The sequence below is a fragment of the Ptychodera flava genome, chromosome 10 (genome assembly GCF_041260155.1).
Source record: "Ptychodera flava strain L36383 chromosome 10, AS_Pfla_20210202, whole genome shotgun sequence".
In the NCBI taxonomy this organism is placed as follows: domain Eukaryota; kingdom Metazoa; phylum Hemichordata; class Enteropneusta; family Ptychoderidae; genus Ptychodera; species Ptychodera flava.
Genome location: NC_091937.1, coordinates 35,239,093 through 35,258,976, shown reverse-complemented (window position 1 = coordinate 35,258,976; position 19,884 = coordinate 35,239,093). Strand labels below are relative to the sequence as shown.

The 19,884-nt window shown below is 37.1% G+C and overlaps 1 protein-coding gene across 1 annotated transcript in view; it reads left to right on the top strand.

Moving 5' to 3' along the window:
• Positions 1-4,375, top strand: part of LOC139142643 (17S U2 SnRNP complex component HTATSF1-like) — a 60,156-nt gene extending 55,781 nt beyond the window's left edge. The window contains exon 9 of the mRNA XM_070712688.1: positions 2,582-4,375. Coding sequence (XP_070568789.1) covers positions 2,582-2,810 — 229 coding nt within the window. The 3' untranslated portion in view covers positions 2,811-4,375. The remainder of the gene's footprint in view (positions 1-2,581) is intronic.
• Positions 4,376-19,884: the final 15,509 nt, after the last annotated feature.

Sequence of the window (19,884 nt, the reverse complement as noted above, 5' to 3'; positions counted from 1 at the left end):
CAATGAACTTCAAAAGTTAAATTTTTTGTTAAAATGCATCATATGGGCCATGTTTTGCTTCACTAGTTTTAACCAACTTGAGCTGATGGTGAGATATGAACTTGACAGGAAAAGGATTGATTTTCTCTCTAACACATGGTTTTGTGAGAGTAGCCTCTTTACAAAATAAAATCTCTAATGGAGCTTGGTTACATTAATACTCTTGATCTTCGCCTTGATGGGTAAAATGACATCATTTGCAAAGAATTTGACCATAGTCTTACGTATCGTGGCTCTCAACTGCAAAACACATTCCTGAGAGAGATGTTTCATATTTGCAATCTATGTTAAAGGGGAGTTGTCACATTTCGGACAAGTGTCTCTGATTATTTATCATGATCTTTCTAATTTATGACAATTTGTCTTTGTCCTTTGACACCAATCCGTCCTTTGCAAGTAACAATCACAACCATGGTCTGGCCGCCTACAAGACCACTGTACAATTCATTGCTATCAACTACATATATAGACAATAGAATAATAGCCTGTTCCGGGCAAAGTTCCCATCTGGGCGACAAAGTTCTGTTTTAGAGATCAGACAGTGAAGTACTTCCAACTGTCAGAACACCAAACCATGTGTCGGACATGTTGAGATAACATTAGACCAGAAATTACTTCTCCTTCTCAGATGTGCCTACACATTTTCAAGATTTCAGAACTCTAAAAATCAATTTCCTGTCAGGTTGCATGCAAACTTTTAAGATTTCAGAGCTCTGAGAATCAATTTTAGAAATTTCTTGAAATTTCACTACATCAGCTCAGTCATTTCAATAATGTATAAAATTTTCTGAGATGAAAGAAAACGCTTTAGATTCAGAGGCACATCAAATTTGCATGCAGGACACGCTGTTTTTGATTACATTCCCAAATATGTAACCAGTATTGAAGAATAAATAGAGAATCTTATGTGAAAAGACAGGGTGATACATTGCTATACAAAAACATTTACTACCGGTAGGTAATGCAATATTTTCTCTGTGTGTGAAACCCGTTTGCCATGCAAACTTACACGTATATATCTTGGTGGAAATTTATTCGTAATTAGCAGAAAATCACAATTGTCTTTGCCAACTACTTTCTAGAAAAAATTCTCTAACCATTTATAGAATAACTGTTTAAGCTGGTCGTGGTGGCCTGCATGCAATACATGGCAGATATTCCAATGATTGTGTCTTGGTATGGAAGTTTTGTCAAGTATCTCCATGGAATTTAGTTTAGATTCTGTTGACAGTCATGCCGGCTTTTCTTTATGCATGAATGCAATGTTGGGTAATGAGATGTCAATCTATAAATTTAGAAGTTTGGCAATGCACTTAGGCTAGTTGTTGTGTTGTATGGTCTATCAGAATTCAGTCTGCCAGGATGGTTCCAGAACTGTACAGTCTGCCAGAATGGTTCCAGAACTGTACTGTGTACATTCTGTCAGGATGATGCCAGAATTGTACAGTCTGCCAGGATGGTTCCAGAACTGTACAGTCTATCAGGATGGTTCCAGAACTATACAGTCTGTTTGGCTTTGTGCTGCTTTAGAATTGACAAACTTAGATGGAATATTTTTTAACCTGGTCCATTCTCAGAGAAGATGACTTATCTAAGCTGTCTGTTGTTAGACAAGTGATCAAAAGTGGATCATATCCTGCACTACAGGAAAGATATACAGTTGCTGTTTAATATGGTTGTACAAAAAAGGATACCGTATCATGGAGTGTAAGGAGACGGTGTTGAGGTATCTCTGACCAGGTCTGTTCAGTGCATTCAGTGTTTTCTCATAGATATGTTATTGTGCAATGGCAATTTAAAAGTTCTGGGAGATACTTTTGATGTCCACTGTTCAAAAAGCTATGTGGCAAGGTAGGTTGTGGGTTTGTTAAGGTATGCCAAGTGTGAACTAGCCAGGACTCATTTCCCAATGCCATAAACTGGTTTCAACTGGTTTGAACTGGTTTGGGTCTGATTTGAAATTTTTGAAAAAGAGGGTATTCTTACACTATCATCATTAAATAATTATTGTTAAAAATTTATGGAGGATGTTTCAGAGGAACAACAACCATTGAAAAAAAATTAGATTTTCTCTGTGTCTCCGTTTATTACTCTCTACCAAAGTCCCATGTAGCCAGTCTTTTATGTTCACATAAATCCATCATCATTTGGAAATGCATTTCACACATTCAGAACTTAACATGGAACAGTATATAACTATAAATTTCCCTCACAGGAATGATGAAATTAGTACTTTTTCCACAGATAAAACCATAAAAATCTCATGTCAAGGGGTTAAACCAGTAGGTAATTTAACAAACACAAGCCACAAATTTATAAAAATCTGTCGGCAGCAGCCAACACTTTGCTGCTGATGTCATATTTAGTAAAAAATCTACAATGGAGATCAGCACTGCTGACCACCTGTGTCTAAGGCACAGTAAGAACCAATGTCAATTCTCTGTCAGTCTGTGTGTTTGTCAGTCGGTACGTCTTTTTGTCCAGCCATCTTTGCTTTATTTTTTTTTAAACATAGTTCAATCTTTGTGTTAAACATGTACAGGTGGTTTGCCCAGAAGAGGATCATTGCATTACAGTGGGATGGAACCACGGATTATCAAGTTGAAGAAACGGAAAAGGAGAGAGATCAGCGTCTCCAAAAATGGGAGAAATTCCTTGAAGACAAGAAAACTGATCCTTTAGAAACACAGGCCAATGAACAGTCAAGTAACCATGGAAACCAGAATCAAAGTGAAACAAGTACAAGAACAGAGACACAGACGAAGTCATGATATTGAATTTAAATTTATTAAATTTTATTATGATTATGTAATGTGTATATAAAGCTAGTATGTTGTAATATCAAATCTTCAATTATTCATCCATTCACTGTGCTGTGCTTCAGCTGGCATCACTTTTGCATATGATGACAGTCTACCAATCAGCTGACATCATTAGGTCATGTGATGACAATCTGCCAATGCTGACATCACTAGGTCATGTGTCATCATCACATGACTAATCTGTGTACTGACTTTCTCCTGAGATTGATCACACAATAAATGCCAATACAAATCAGGGATTGATCTTGTTAATTTGTTTGCATCATTTGGAAATTACTTCCCCTTGAAGCACAATTCATCTTCCAGACAGACTCTTCTTCAATATCAAATCTTCATTAATAGGTAGACAAGCATTGATATTACAGTTAGAATTGCTGACCAACTTAAATATGTGGCATCGATCTGGAATAACAGTCGAGTTTTTGAAAGGTTCAATAATTTCACTTTTCTTGGCCAAGGCAGGGAAAGACTTTAAGTATGTTGAGTTTTGTAAAGTATGTCAATCAACAGAATTCAATATTGCGTACATGATGATTACCATATCTGATATTAGGTCATCGTATTTATGCAAACTCTAAAACACTTGATGTTTGCTACTGCAGTAAAATGATGTTTTTACATTATGTATCTATTCAAATCAAAATGTTTTACAAGTAAGCAAGGAAAATAATATGTATAGCTTTGAAAATATTTGAAGTTAGCAATACTTGAACTTTGACCCTGGAATGGAAGTCTCTCAGACGCCATTGAAGAAATAATTGGTCCAATTACAGTGTGTCTCTGGAAATTTTCTCCCATCTCAGCATATGATTGGAAATTTCTCCTCTTTCTGTCAAATGCACCACAGATTTTCTGGAAAAACCGGATATTTCTTTATCACTGACAAGTTTTCTTAAACTCTGAAATTAAAAGTGGTTTTGAAAGGGTATTTTCATGAGAAAAGTACTGTAAAAGCAAGCTTTGTCAAAATTTTTGTGCTGTATTAAGTTTTCAAAATGGTGATATAATGTTAGAGTAGACAACATTGTGCAACAAATTAAAAAAGTTTTGTTTTGCCACAAATGGTTGATTTTTGTGTTTATGAGTTTTTAACGGCAGAAAAAGTGAAAGAAACACTCTTTATAAGAAGAACATGGGCCAGTCTTCATTATGAAATCAATTGGGTTTTCTTAGGGGGCCTTCCGTAGCTTTTTGAATTAACTGGACCCCTTAGAATGACATGAATTTGTAATATTGGCCAGTGTGCCCTGTCTGCTTCAGTCGTACCAGAAACACAGACATCCAGGAGTTCCAAGAAGTGTTTGAATCGTTGAAGTTGCGGCAAAAAAAATTATTTATATGTTCCATTTTTAAAACACAGAATATAAGTCTTGGAAAAGTTGTATAAATGGAATAATGTACCAACAACGGAGATTTGTCTCACATCATAAAATGATTTAATTTTCTGAGCAGATTTGTACTGAAGACATGAAAAACAATTTTACGTTTCTGAATAAAAGCCATTTGTAAAATCATTTGTAAAGGTTTGTTTATGTCAGTATGAAATGATGAGTCAGCAGATTTAAAGTGTCTTCTGTTTGCAATTTAGCCAGGAATGTCTTATGGAGGGTGTAACCCATTTTAACTTTGTAGTTTTGTTGTAACCCATTTGTCTTGTGTGGCATGTTTGGACTATTCCATTGTATGTGTAGGGTTGGAAGGAGTGCATCGCAGACTCGTAATGCCATTTCAGATAATGTTGATGTGTGAGATCCATTGATTTAGGAATTACTTTTCTCTTCCTGCCAGAAAGAAATCACAGTTATTTGCTGTGATGAAAAACTCTACTTGAGTTGTTGGATTGTTTTACGTAGGCTGTGAGTCACCCTCCTGACGTAGGCTGTGAATCACCCTCTTGACGTGGGGGATAAATTGAAAAATGTATCTGACTGATACTACAGATGTGTTGACCCTGACTGTTGGGTCAAAGGTCGATACTTCAAACAGGAATGGAGACAGATCAGCACAGGTGGACAGTGGATAGCTTTACTTCAATGATCATCCAATCTCTTGTAAACAGCCGTAAACTCATCCAACATTCTTGAGTCATGCAAGAATTTATCACATCAGGAAAATACAGAGTATTTGAGAGCAGTATTGCTAATAAGCTGAACCATGGACAGTAGTTTCTCTACTGTCTATGGCTGAACTTGTTCACTTTTCTGTTTGGATGATTTCGGGTTTATCTTTCATTTGGAGAAAATTCTGTCAGTAATGAGTTAACTTTCTCCTTTAAAAATTTCCAGTTTGTTGTAAAGTCACCAGGTTCTACTTATAGTTGTCTGAAACTGGTTGTCATAGTGATGAGAACGGCCAGAGATATTACTGTAACAGTTTCAGTGTTACTGAACTGAAAAGTTTGAAATTCCTACAGTATTCCTTTGGCATGACTCATCATATTTTGAAAAATCTAACATTCCCGAATTTCACATCAGTTTTTCCTTTAAAATTTCATATATTTCACAGTAAATTTTCATTTCCCCACTTCATATCCTGAGAAATTTTGTACCTGGTCTTCCATTTTGCTTGTTCATGGTTTTACATATAAAAGCTCATGAACAAACTCCCCTCTGACACTGAGTGAAATTGTATAGAAAATGACACTTTCAAATATCTCATTTAATCCTTTGATATATTTTTTGATAAATATTTTCATATTTTTTCATTGAATTCTAAGAAAGATAGAGGATGATACAACGGAATGTCATGTGTGCAGTGTATCGGTGAAGTGCACTGACCCTGTGTGTCGTTGACTGGTGTATTGGTGAATTCATACATTTTATGGTGTCAGATCCATTCATAGGTTGTCATTCAACTGACAGATGAAGCTGTTTGTCACTGGATTGATTGAGATGAGAAATTTGGATTCATTGTCTCCAACATTAGCCTTCAAATATCAACTTTTACATTTAAATCTTGTTTGTTAATTTCAGTTGGTAGATGAATTCCATGACAATCTTACAGTGTCTTTGTTGGTCCCGGCCTTCATAGATCTGTTAGAAATTATACTTTTCAAAGATGTGGAACATTTTAAATATAATGAAAGGTTGAAATGAAATTATTATCTCAGGACAATGATGATCATCAGAGATTTGAAATGTCTTCATATTATTACCTCATTTAATTGTTATAATAAATTTTGTACCAGATTAAAAAGCTGCATCATCTCTAATTTGATATTTTGGCCCAAACAGCTGTTTACCTAAGTGCTCAGGGGTCTCTCAGATCTTAGAAAGGGTGATAAAAATTAGAAACAAAACTGTAAAAAAATTTGCTGTCTTTACAAAACATCTTCTGACAGTTGGCTGAGATCAATGTTTAAATTTAGGAGATGGTGTACACTATATGCACAATCTGGGGGTAACTATGTCCATGTTTTGGACACAAAAAAGTTGCATCTCAACATCTCGACTGCCTCATTTTCCAAGATCTATAGTCCATTCTTTATCATTTTGTGTTCATGAATTTATCAAGTACCCAATATGTCAGTCAAAATTTATCTCACCAAATCAACATGACGGCAAAGTGGCTGCTTCATTTTACATTTTTCAGGAAAATATTGAAATTTTCAGAGTGACTTCATTACTGTGTAAGTGTTATCTTTCAAGGAAGAATGGAGAATGAAATCTGATATTGGTCTTGCGTCTTCCGAGATCTAAAGAATTTGTAGAGTTGAAATTCAAAACTGGTGATGTGTCTCCTTCAATTTTCTCTTTATTTGTAAAAAATATCCATGATGATATCATTTCATCATACAGTTGAAAACTTAGTCATATTTGAATTGAAGTTTGGAAAATCTTGAATTTTGATCACACAGCTAGGTTCTTTACTTCAATTCATATAACACTCAAAACCTACAAACTTGAAAAAAAAATAATATACATCTTGTCAAATTAACAAAATATACAAAGCATTTGCACATTTCAAAGATTGACAAAATCCATTGGATCATAAGTATTGCTACAGCTGCAGGATCTGTCCTTGCTGACTAGGATAGCCTGCAGGAAGGACTAGGAATGGTTGTTGTACATGCTGTCAGTCTGAACTCTTGATTTGTACATACCAGGATATGAACATCCTAAGAGTGTTTCAAGCATTGCTGTTTTATTACCGGTCCTTTAATAAACAATCGGAAAATTCATAATTAGGATGGTGAAAATGTCTGAGAGTATTTGTACACAGTACTGGAAGAATACAAAATGATATTTTACTGATATATGTACGTTTTCATGTGGATAATTAGAAACAGCTACTTCAAATTTTTTGCCAATATCGTGTTGCCCGTTCTACAAGGGTCAAGCATTAGATGTTTGTAGAGGGGTCAAAATGAAAAGACAGTGGAAGAGGAAAATTCACCACAAATTTTGCAACCATGCTGCCTTCTGTAAAAAGGTATTACCATGAAAGTTGACAAAAAAGTGGAAATTTGTGTAAAAAGATTCATGTAAAACAAAATGTGCAAAAATGTAGTAAATTTAAAATATCAGAAATAATGCATGCATTCTGACCATCCCACATTCTAATATCTAATGGGTTTTTTGTCCCATGGATAACTTTTTAAACACTCCTGTACAAATTCAAAATTTCCGGAAGCCATATGCATGCAAAAGTTAAAATGTGAAAGGGGATGTTTGGTTTGAGTTGTGACATTGCATAGGGGGATGGCAATGCAATCACACAGCCACCTGGCATTGTCAATTGGATGCTAATAGTCCTATCAAGGGCTGATCAGTCTTGTAAAGATAAACACTTTACCAGCTGTGAATGTGTGTCTTGCATACAGCAACCAAGACTCTATACCATGTACAGTAACTGTTGGATAACGCCGGAGGCATTTCATGGCACTGGCAGAATCACCAAGTTCTTTTTGAGTCAAGTATTCAGGCTGCAGTATTGACAAACTAGATGCTTGGTGTTTCTAGGTGTCATCGGCCAACTGCCATCAGATATTTATTACACAATGAGTTCACAAAATGTAATGTCAATTCTTTATTTATGCATTCTCCTTTCTGTTTTCGATCTGTGTGTCTTGTTAAAGTAGAAGGTGTTTCCTTTCAAGCAAGAGGAGATGTGAATGAATTTGTGGTGCGCTGCTGTTTTGTTTGGAAATGTCTGCAAAGTTGATGATACTGCAATAGTGGTTGTACTATGGTATCATGAATACAAGATGGCAAGAAAACACTTTCATGATGAAGATTTTGAAATATCAGACTTGCTTTGAAAGATGTCAACCAGAATAAATACCCTGAGACTACCAAAGATTGTATAAAACAAAGTCACTGATGATTAAGCAAATTAATGATAAATTCAACAATTTTATTGCAAGATAGTTTCATTTTCAATAAATTCTTGATAGGATTCAACTTCACAACATATGGCACCAAGTCACCTGGCAAAGGAATGTTTCTCCCTGTGCCCATATTTTTGTGCTGTTTTAGTAATTCCACGATAGCTTCAAAGTTGAACACAAGAACCATAAAATGTACAATTTGGATCACAGAGTTGATACATTGTCACTGATAATCCATGATGGTAATAAAAAGAATTACATCATCTCTATGAAAGCAGACTGATTTGTTCTCTTTCCAGTCTGTTGAAAGAAGCCATTGGACTCAGGTTCTCACACAAGCATTTGAAGAATAATTCTTCTACATACAACTCAGACCAATTGTGAATGTTAGTGGTTGTTGTTCAAGCACTCAACATCGGTACAGGTGACTCTGTACCAATGTGACTCTGTGCCAATGAGACTCCCTACCGAGTGACTCCCAACCTATGTGACTCTCTACCGATGTGACTCTCAACAAATGTGACTCAGTACCAATGTGACTCCCTACCAATGTGACTCCCTACCCTTGTGACTCTCAACCAATGTGACTCGAGATCTCTCCAAGTGACTCCCTAACAATGTGACTCTACCAATGTGACTCCCTACCAAGTGACTCCCTACCAGAGTGACTCTCTACCAATGTGACTCTCTACCTATGTGACTCTCAACAAATGTGACTCAGTAGCAGACTCAGTAGCATTGTGACTCTCTACCAATGTGAGTAACTACCAAGTGACTCCCTACCAATGTGACTCCCTACCAATGTGACTCTCTACCAATGTGACTCTCTACCAATGTAACTCTCTACCGATGTGACTCTCAACAAATGTGACTCCCTACCAATGTGACTCTCTGCCAATGTGACTCTCTACCAATGTGACTCTCTACCAATGTGACTCTCTACCAATGTGACTCTCTACCAATGTGACTCTCAACAAATGTGACTCAGTACCATTGTGACTCTCTACCAATGTGACTGACTACAAAGTGACTCCCTACCAATGTGACTCTCTACCAATGTGACTCTCTACCAATGTGACTCCCTACCAGTGTGACTCTCTACCAATGTGACTCTCTACCGATGTGACTCTCAACAAATGTGACTCAGTAGCATTGTGACTCTCTACCATTGTAAGTAACTACCAAGTGACTCCATACCAATGTGACTCTCTACCAATGTGACTCTCTACCAATGTGACTCTCTACCAAGTGACTCCCTACCAATGTGACTCTCTACCAATGTGACTCTCTACCAATGTGACTCCCTACCAATGTGACTCCCTACCAATGTGACTCTCTACCAATGTGACTCCCTACCAATGTGACTCTCTACCAAGGTGACTCCCTACCAATGTGACTCCCTACCAATGTGACTCCCTACCAATGTGACTCTCTACCAATGTGACTCTCTACCAATGTGACTCCCTACCAAGTGACTCCCTACCAAGTGACTCCCTACCAATGTGACTCTCTACCAATGTGACTCTCTACCGATGTGACTCTCAACAAATGTGACTCAGTAGCATTGTGACTCTCTACCATTGTAAGTAACTACCAAGTGACTCCATACCAATGTGACTCTCTACCAATGTGACTCTCTACAATGTGACTCCCTACCAAGTGACTCCCTACCAATGTGACTCGCTCTACCAATGTGACTCTCTACCAATGTGACTCCCTACCAATGTGACTCCCTACCAATGTGACTCTCAACAAATGTGACTCAGTACCATTGTGACTCCCTACCAATGTGACTCCCTACCAAGGTGACTCCCTACCAATGTGACTCTCTACCAATGTGACTCTCTACCAATGTGACTCTCTACCAATGTGATTCTGTACCGATGTGACTCCCTACCAAGTGACTCAGTACCATATGTGACTCTCTACCAAGTGACTTCCTACCAATGTGACTCTCTACCAATGTGACTCTCTACCAATGTGACTCTCAACAAATGTGACTCAGTACCATTGTGATTCTCTACCGACGTGACTCCCTACCAAGTGACTCCCTACCAGTGTGACTCTCTACCAATGTGACTCTCTACCAATGTGATTCTCTACCACATCACTTACTCATAGTTTCTGAAACCATTGAACTGAAAATTCTTACAATGATCATCATACGTCACTTACACCTTTGTAGTTGGCTATAATGGTGTCACAATAAGAAAACCCATATCAGACAGCTTTTTCCAAGGTTACCAAGAAGTCAATATTTTTTGTGATTTCACCTGCATGAGTAGCAGCAATGATTTGAACACTGTAATAAAAATGAGACACTGTTTTAGAAAAAAAAAACTTGGAACTTTGGTTAAAAAATAAAATTACACACAATTACATGAATAACTGTGAACTATTTTATTTTTCAATTGTACATTTCCCATCAGAGCTTTTTTGAAATCAAGTTATTAAGTTAGTTGCTTTACTTAACAAATATACCACAACAAAACAATATGCACTTGAAACAAAACTGTCATTACATTTCAATCCATAGAAATGTAAAGAAAAAGAGCGAAAATGTCCTATATATACTTAGGGTTTCAGTCAGGGGCATAAACCAGTATAAATCAGATTTTACAATACTGAACCTGATTGGATGAATTATATGCAAATTGTAGAATGCACAGCCTGATTGGACAAAACATAAACAACTATATAAAACAATAATGGGATATATCATATATATAATTTTCAGATACATAGCCTAATTAGGTAAATCATTCAAATTTATAAAACAATAATTGGATATATTTCGTATAAAGTTATGGTACATAACCTGATGAGGTAACACCTATGCAAATGTATAAACCAGCAATCTGATACAGTTTATGCAAATTTTAAGATTCGGAGCCAAATAAGGTAAATCATATGCAAATTTATAAAACAATAATTAGATATATGTAAATTTTAAGATACATCCCCTCATTTGGTAAATTAAATGCATATGTTAGAATATAGATTGTCATTGGACGTGTTGGGTGAAGATTTTGGGGATAGCCATGCATTATAACATGTAGTAGTTTGTAACAGTACCTCCGTCTTTTATTCAAAACCGTCGAGTTGTTTCATGTTCATTGAAAGTTGACTACTGTCTCTATTTGAGGTCAAAAGACTGGCAGGATTATACATTATGTATATGCATTATGTACACCATGAAAATGATAGTATGAGACCATACACGTACACATCAGACAGATAATACTTTCTTTCATGTGGATTATACTTTATATTTAACTGACAAAATTTGCAATAAAATCATGAGCTTGTCTCCATTTCTGATTTTACAGCATTCATGCATTCATAAAGAGCGAAAATATAACAGTTAGTTTGACATGGCATCTGGCAAAGAAATAAATGAAAAATGCTGGAAGTTTCTCTAAGGTTTACGCAGTACAAAGTTGACAATTAACATTGTTGTACAACATTCAGAGATCCACTTCACTTTGAAAAGCCAGAGACTGTATCGTTAACGTGTCCTTCCCCTCTTGGGATACTCCCCTTACGCTATACACTCCCCCTCACAACCCTTTACCAGAGACCCAGTCCTGCATTCTGAAAAACAGAAATTTTCTCAACTGACAAACCTATTTTTATTTTCACAAAAGCCGTGGAAGGGGTTTGATTGGCAGATATATATGGCAATTTAATTGACTTGCTATTAAGCTCACCTTACAGGGGAGAGCTGTAAAGTAAACTTAAGACACAGCCAAGGCGAAGCTCTGCCTCGGGCACTGGGAACTGAGCGCTACAGTTGAGTAACTTTCAGACGAGAATAACACCATTTTCCGTGGTGTTTGTCATGGAGATCGTGAAAACCATCGTATCAAATGCTGAAGCTATAGTTTTTTCGAAAAACCATAATGAAAATACATTGTACAATTGAACAGTATTTTTATCTTCCTTGTGAAGTTTCTGATGTGATAATTCATACCCTGTACGTGCCTATTGTGAAATTTTCTATTCTCTTTTACTACAAAATAGAATGGTCAGGGGTACCTAAGAAAGTGTAGCTTTTGAATGAAAACGATAGCTTTGACACCGTGCAGGATAGCTTGGGTAGGGAAACGATAGTTGCTGGAATGGAATCCGTAAGTTTGGTCATCTAAAACGATAGCTTTGAACATATTTTGATGTTGAGGGCATAAAACAAGATGGCTGACAGCAAAAGCAGTGGTAGCGGCGGTAAGTATTTTACCCGTTTTCTCAACAAAATCACCAAATTCTGTTGTGTAAGATGCCGCGTTCAGTGAGGTTCAGGCTCGATTACACTTCTGTAAAGTTTCTGCGCCCATTTTACAAAACTTGCAGAGAATCACCGTTCCCGTTTTCGAAGTGAACAGGCTATTAGGACGTCCTATTCTAATACATGTAAGCTTACAGGGAATAGAATGTATATGATAGTGTAAAGACGTAGTCGTTAGTGTTGGCAATGTCTGTTTTCCAGAGTTAAGACATTACCAAGATTTCAAAGTTAGCTTCAGATAAGATGAATAGTTATCTTCTCTACCTTCCATGTATGCACGAGCACTTTTTATACACTATCACATACACAATCCATTTACATGTATTAGAATAGGACGTCCTAATAGCCTGTTCAGTTCGAAAACGGGAACGGAGATTTCTCTGCAAGTTTTGTAAAATGGGGGCAGAAACTTTACAGAAGTGTAATCGAACCTGAACCTCACTGAACGCAGCATCTTACACAACACAACTTGCTGATTTTTTGTCGAAAACGGGTAAAATATTTACCGCCGCTACCACTGCTTTTGCTGTCAGCCATCTTGTTTTATGCCCTCAACATCAAAATATGTTCAAAGCTATCGTTTTAGATGACCAAACTTACGGATTCCATTCCACCAACTATCGTTTCCCTACCCAAGCTATCCTGCACGGTGTCAAAGCTATCGTTTTCATTCAAAAGCTACACTTTCTTAGGTACCCCTGATGTGTATTGATATATTGCGGTTAAGATCTACACCTCACCGAACACAGACAAAAAGTAATTTTTGATTAGCTGTTATCCTCGGGATGTTAGGCCAGATCGATGTAGGTTCCCAGCATTCCTAGCGACCAACACTTGTTATATTTCAAACACGCATTTTACCTGGAGCTTAAAACGACAAGATAGATCCATCAATGAGCTGACTGACGCGTGGCAATCGAGTCAGCTCTGGACCGTGACAGTTTATCATAAACACCTTGGAGCTAGACATTCACCATTCACTCTTCCTTTCAATCGTCTCCATGACACCTGTCAATCAATGTTGCCCCGCCCATATTCAGACACACAGAGCCTATACTACAGACTGTGCATGGTTATTTTCCGGATTTGGTCAAATTATTGCTGTTATTGATAGCGATACTAACGTAAACGTACGTAACAAACTTTAAACTTATGTTGTCGTTGCACAGTGGCGATTGGGCCGCAGACACGTGAGGCAGAAATACAAGTTTCGAAATTCCTTGGACAGTGTCTGCTTTCCGCGCATGCTCATTCGGGGTTGTCTTTACACGATTGGAACTAAATTGGGATAATTGGATCTTCATATTTTTCAAATTTCTCAAAAGTGTTAGGTGCTCTAAAGCTTAATGTTAATATATTACAATTTACTCATAAAAACAAGTGTATAACTTAAAAAGGAAAGCAGATGAGCTTATATTTGCAGATCAAACAGACATTACTTCGTCATCCAATTATCCCAAATTAGTTCCAATCGTGTTGTCTTTCCGAAGTTGGAGATTGCAGATGTTCACATGTTAATTACCTGTAGTGGTGAGGAATTGTTGTAGTCATGTTCGACTGAATCATTTTTCATGTTCAAAAGTGTATTGATATAATTTCTTTTGTAGTTTCAAAACAATAGTTTATGATCAGTGGAGACAACTTCGTGAATAAGAACAAAAGATAGAAGATTATAGTCTGCAAATATAACACGATTGGATCTAATTTGGAATAATTGGATGCTGAAGTAATGTTTTTAAAATATGCAAATGTAAACTTATCTTTGTACTTTACACATTTGTTTTATGAGTACTTTGTAATATTGAGACATTCAGCTATAGGGCACCTAAAATTTTTGAGAAATTTGAAAATATAAGATCAAATTATCCCAAATTAGTTCCAATCGTGTTAAATATAAGACTTCCGTGCTGTCATTTCAAGAGTTTATCATAAAGTTTGAAAACGCACGTCCGATAATAATGCAATTGATAAGTATTTTTTAATTTGATTATGGCACACGGAAATTCACAAATAGGAATCATACTTGTATTACAAATCGCCATTAATTTCTCTAGAATTGTCAGCAAGATGCAAGGTTCATTGTTGATGGATGTATTTCGTTGACTCGGAAAAAATCGTAGTAGCTTATAACGATTTTTCAAAATCAGATCGTCTCGTAAAATTTCGGAGATCTAGCATGTCCTTTGTATTAAAGTTATTGAATAAGCATGAACAAGCTGTAACAGAACTGAAGTCTAGGACTGTTTGGATGTCATGGAAACATGACATTATGAAACAATGGCCGCTTTATGCTGCAAAAGATTTGTTCATTTTGTTACTTGTCTAAGATTCATGGATATATTGCGACACACTGTGTGCTGCCACCACGTATGGAGGGACGGACACGCTGATTGTCATGGAGGTTGTCACAATGCTTCGAAGGTCCCGCTGAAGACGACACGGCCGGGAAAATGCGTGTACGCAAAAAATTGCACTGGCCTCCTGATTAAAAGTTTACAGTTTATAAAAAAATATTTCAAATGGTAAAAACATTGTTTTTACTGAATTTTAGCATGAAAATTACAAATATTTCAAACTATTCCCACTGAGATAAAATGGCAAATCAGTAGAAGTACGTCATCTGTGTCCTGATGGAAGTAATTGTCGCAGATCTGAGATGCGTCCAGGGGCCAGCCGTTATTACGTCATGGATCACGTGGTTGTCATGCAGGTTTCTGTATTTGTATATTAGAAAACAATATTGACATCTTGGTGATGCAACAAACTAGGGGAAAGTAATCAGTGCCGAATTGTAGGATCACTTCAATTTTGCTGTCATTTTTAAAATATGAAGTTTCGGAGCGATTTAGAGGTTCAGCTGTAAAAACGCTTTTGTGAAATGCGTATGCTAATTCTATACCACCAGTATGCATCATCATCATCATCATCATCATCATCATCATCATCATCATCATCATCATCATCATCATCATCTTCATCATCATCATCATCTTCATCATCATCATCATCATCATCATCATCATCATCATCATCATCATCATCACAGCTACATTATTATCGTCATCGTTGTCGCCATTACCGTCTGCATCCTCATCATCACATTAATCCATCTGGCGTAACATCCACCAATACCTAACAGTATTTTACAGGGTCACTATTGCTGTTCAAAGGAACTTTCCATGCGTTTTCAAGTACGTACATACGTAGTAGCGTAGTCACGTAAAGAGGGGAGAGGCTAAGGTTTCAACGTCGCAGTGTTCAACGGGATTGGTGTGAAAATGAACCTAGTGTTATCTCATATGTTTTGAATTGTCCATGGAAACCAATACAAATTTATGATGACGTGATCATTTCGCTAATACTGAATGTCATCCCACAATTCAATCCCGCGCACGTAAATTCTGGTGACGTATTCCATGAATAGGGTTGATAATAAGGCTTATTTAGAAGTAAGAAAGATCATCTTACTGTTTCACGACAATTTAGGCTTGATGAGTTGATTCACGTTGTCAAAATTTCATTCCGTTGACTGTACATTCAATAGATAAATTTGTGGAGCTTGCATTATAGACACTTGCAGCACAGTAGGCCTACATGCATTACGGGGAACCGGAAAATTTAAACAAACGATCCAAATTCGAGCGAAGAGCTAACAAAGCAAAAGTGTATCCACTAATGTACACTTACAGAACATGCAGACTATATGACATGTCTAAACACAATTTTACCGTATCTTTGATGCATTTTAAACTCACTCGGTCTCGTTTTTGAACTTTTAATGATTTTTCAATTAAAACACAGCATATCAGGCCAGGTCATTTACAGAATGGACGTATGTTTTTTTGCTGACTCTCTTGTGTGTAAAAGGTAGATACCTTTCATAGTATACACATAGTCGTCAGTACCTGTTCCTTCTGACAAACAACAATATGGAGTCATTGTCATTGGTTTTAACAGGCAGTAGTACACATATGAATAACGGTGTCAGTTTCAAGCAATTGTCACATAGGTGGCAAAAAATACCAGGTAGAAACAGATAAGGAAAGAACCATTTAATCATGGGGGTGAACTGGAGAAAACAGGCCTGAAAATAATTTTCCGGATGGGACAATTTGAGGGGAACTGTGATAGTATTTTTCTAAGCATTAAATAGCAATTGTTTATCTCTACTGGACAGATGCTTAGTTGCTTCACATGAAACCGGTTATATCACGACTGGGCTGCAGGAGTGAGTGCATCGACGTCAGACTGGAATGGTTCGTTCTGAGCAGACAAAGATGTCAAGAAAGTAAGAGTTGTCTCAATGACAGTAACAATTGAAAGCAAGTTGGACAAACAAACGAAGTCTCTACTTCAAGAAGCTCCATTCACTTGACTCACTCGGAATGTGTCGGTGTTTAGAAAGAAAACATGCCACAAACTCTGTCGAATTCCGCAAAGTCAAACTGCGGACTGTTGACGGACTCTCTGATTTCGATGTTCGATTTCTGGAATTTACTTTGCTGTCGCTCAGCTTGTACTCCCCGTGCAGCACAAATTTCAACTCATACCTGTCATGTGTTGTACATAGCTAATTGGCAACTCTCCCAACTTTCTCTTCAATATTGGATTTCAAGAACAAATAAATTGATAATGAATGTGACTGTGGTCTCTCAATTAGAAGTAAACTCCACGGCTATCAAATAGTCAACGCTGTCATCCCATACCCTGTGCAAAAACACGCGTGTCTCGTCATGTCCAAATCTTCATGTCTCAAGTAGGACTTAAACCAGCTATTTATCGATTTCTAAACTATTTAAAAAATCAAATACCTTGATTACAAGTACATTAATATTTCCTTGCAGTTCCTTTCCCGGTAAATTCGTTTAACCAGGCGAAACAAGTAAAAGTGCAAAGCTGTGAAGCAGAGATTGTGTTTGCTTTACAAGGTATCTAACACGTTGGCATCCTGAACACCACTCCCTTGAAAACGCCTGGCACGCTTTTGAAGAATGTCATAATGGTTTTACCACTGTGTCAGCGTTGGCGGGAAAACTTTCGATGCATTTGCCAAGAGTTAGCAGAAAATCCACTTCTTTCAATGACGAACGTGGCCATACACCGTTGGAGTCTTTTACGAAGAAATCTTCAATCAGCAAGTTTTCCTGTGTCTACCTGATCTTAGATTGCGGTTCAAATTATTCGATATTGTGCATAATGTGACGTAAATCTTGTCAAGTGAATTTACCACCTGCAAATGATTGATCCAAGCAACAGATTTTGACAAATCAAAGTTGCTAGAGATTCTGAGTAATTTTCACAGAGAATTAATGAATATTTTATACAAGGAACTATAATGAAAGATTCCCAAACGGGGAATATTTTGTGTCAGAGGAAAAACTGAAACCTTGGATCTGTTACGGTGACCACTTTCTAATACTACTCAGTGAGGCGTTTGGCGCGGAATACCTCAGGCAGCCGCTTGGAGAGATTTTGAAATGCCCCGATGTTCCGTAACCCCTCATACGCCGAATTGCTCAGCAAATTATCGAGCCAAAACGGAGGAAATTAAAAACAGCTTTTATCCCAGAAATCGTTTTCAAAGAGCAAACTGCCATGATCGCCCACCAGACTGATCGCATTCAGGGTAACCTTAAATTGCCTGGCATTCCAACTATTTGGCCTTTTTGAGTTCTGTGCGCCCAAGCTGAAATAAAAATATGCCTAATTTGCCGTAATCACTCCCTCGTAGGCTCCCCACGCTGTTTTATGTCATAATATATTCCAATGAAAAATACCGTTTCCTTGTCTTCGCCTCTGAAATCATTTTTCCACAGGAATTAAGCCAGTGATGCATGACTGAAATCTACTGCTTAAAGAAACTTCAGTTTATTAAAAATTTCACAACTGTCAAAAAAACCTGCAGGGTATTTAATACCATGAAATAAAAATAAAATCTGAATCGACTTCATTAAATCAAATTAATGTATTGAAATGATTTCATGCACATAATTTGAAGGAATTAGTCTCAGTTTTTTTTCTAAAAAGTTGACTCGATTATCGAAAATGTTTTTAATGAATGATTCAAAACCACGAGTATTGAGTGTGCAGACGGCTTTAAAATTAAACTGACACACGATTCGTCTCCCAAACAGAGTCAACCCGGGGAGTCAATGCTGATGAAATTGTTTGTCTTTTCGAGCATTAATTTTGAAGTCAAGCAAATTGAGAAGACAAGGCAGTTTATAATATGCAAGTCTGCCTCTACTGACGATATTACATTTATTTCATCATTTCTATCCCTGAAGAAACACCAAGTCTGAAAAGTAAAACCACTCTCAAACGGGTTCCGTTTTCAACTCTGTCAAGTCGAGTGTTTTTAGTGGAGATATTTGAAACAGCTGCTGTTTGTGGTGTACCCTGGTACCACTACAGACCTATCATCAAGTTACCACGGAATACTGAATGTAAGGATGTGCAAACGATTATTCCTCTTCACTCGAAGGTTTTGTTTCCACCGAGCAACCATGTTGATTGAAATACCAGTTGGTAATTTACCAGAGGTTGGTAATTTTAAAAACTCGATGTGAGCGGAAGAGACGAAGGAGTAAACTTTAGAAAATTGCATGAATCTGTAAGTGACTGAAACACCAACCTAACCATAACGAAAATAATAATGATGATGACAGTACAACAAAATAGTCTTCTCTTTATCGCCACTGCTATCACAACAGCCATCATCATCATCATCATCATCATCATCATAATCATCAGCATCAGCAGCAGCAGCAGCAGCAGCATCAGCATCAGCATCATCATCATCATCATCATCATCATCATCATCATCATCATCATCATCATCATCATCATCATCATCGTCGTCGTCGTCGTCGTCGTCGTAATGTCATCATGGTCATCACCAATAATAATAATCATAATAATCATAATAATGATAACAACAACAACAACAACAACAACAACAACAACAACAACAACAACAACAACAACAACAAGATACGTGATAAAGGTAGAAGTGATTGTAAGGCCGATGACATAACCATAAACGCGACCATGATTATCATAATGACGACGGCATTGATGATGATGATGATGATGATGATGATGATGATGATGATGATGATGATGACGATTACCATCGGTTGATGATGTAATCTTTCTTATTTGGAAATGCCTTTTTGAGCAACATGAAACATTTTACATAAAAAGTTCATCAAATTACATGAATATCACAGTCCTTCCTGACATGTTATGTAGCACAGAACCGTCACCTAAAGCAAAAAATGAATGGGACAAAATACAGACATCGAAAGATGACCATGTACCAAAGTTTGATATGTCGAACACCCCTAGTTCCATGCCATCTGAATTTGCTCCACTTAACATGGTTGAAGTGCCATATCAGGAAAAAT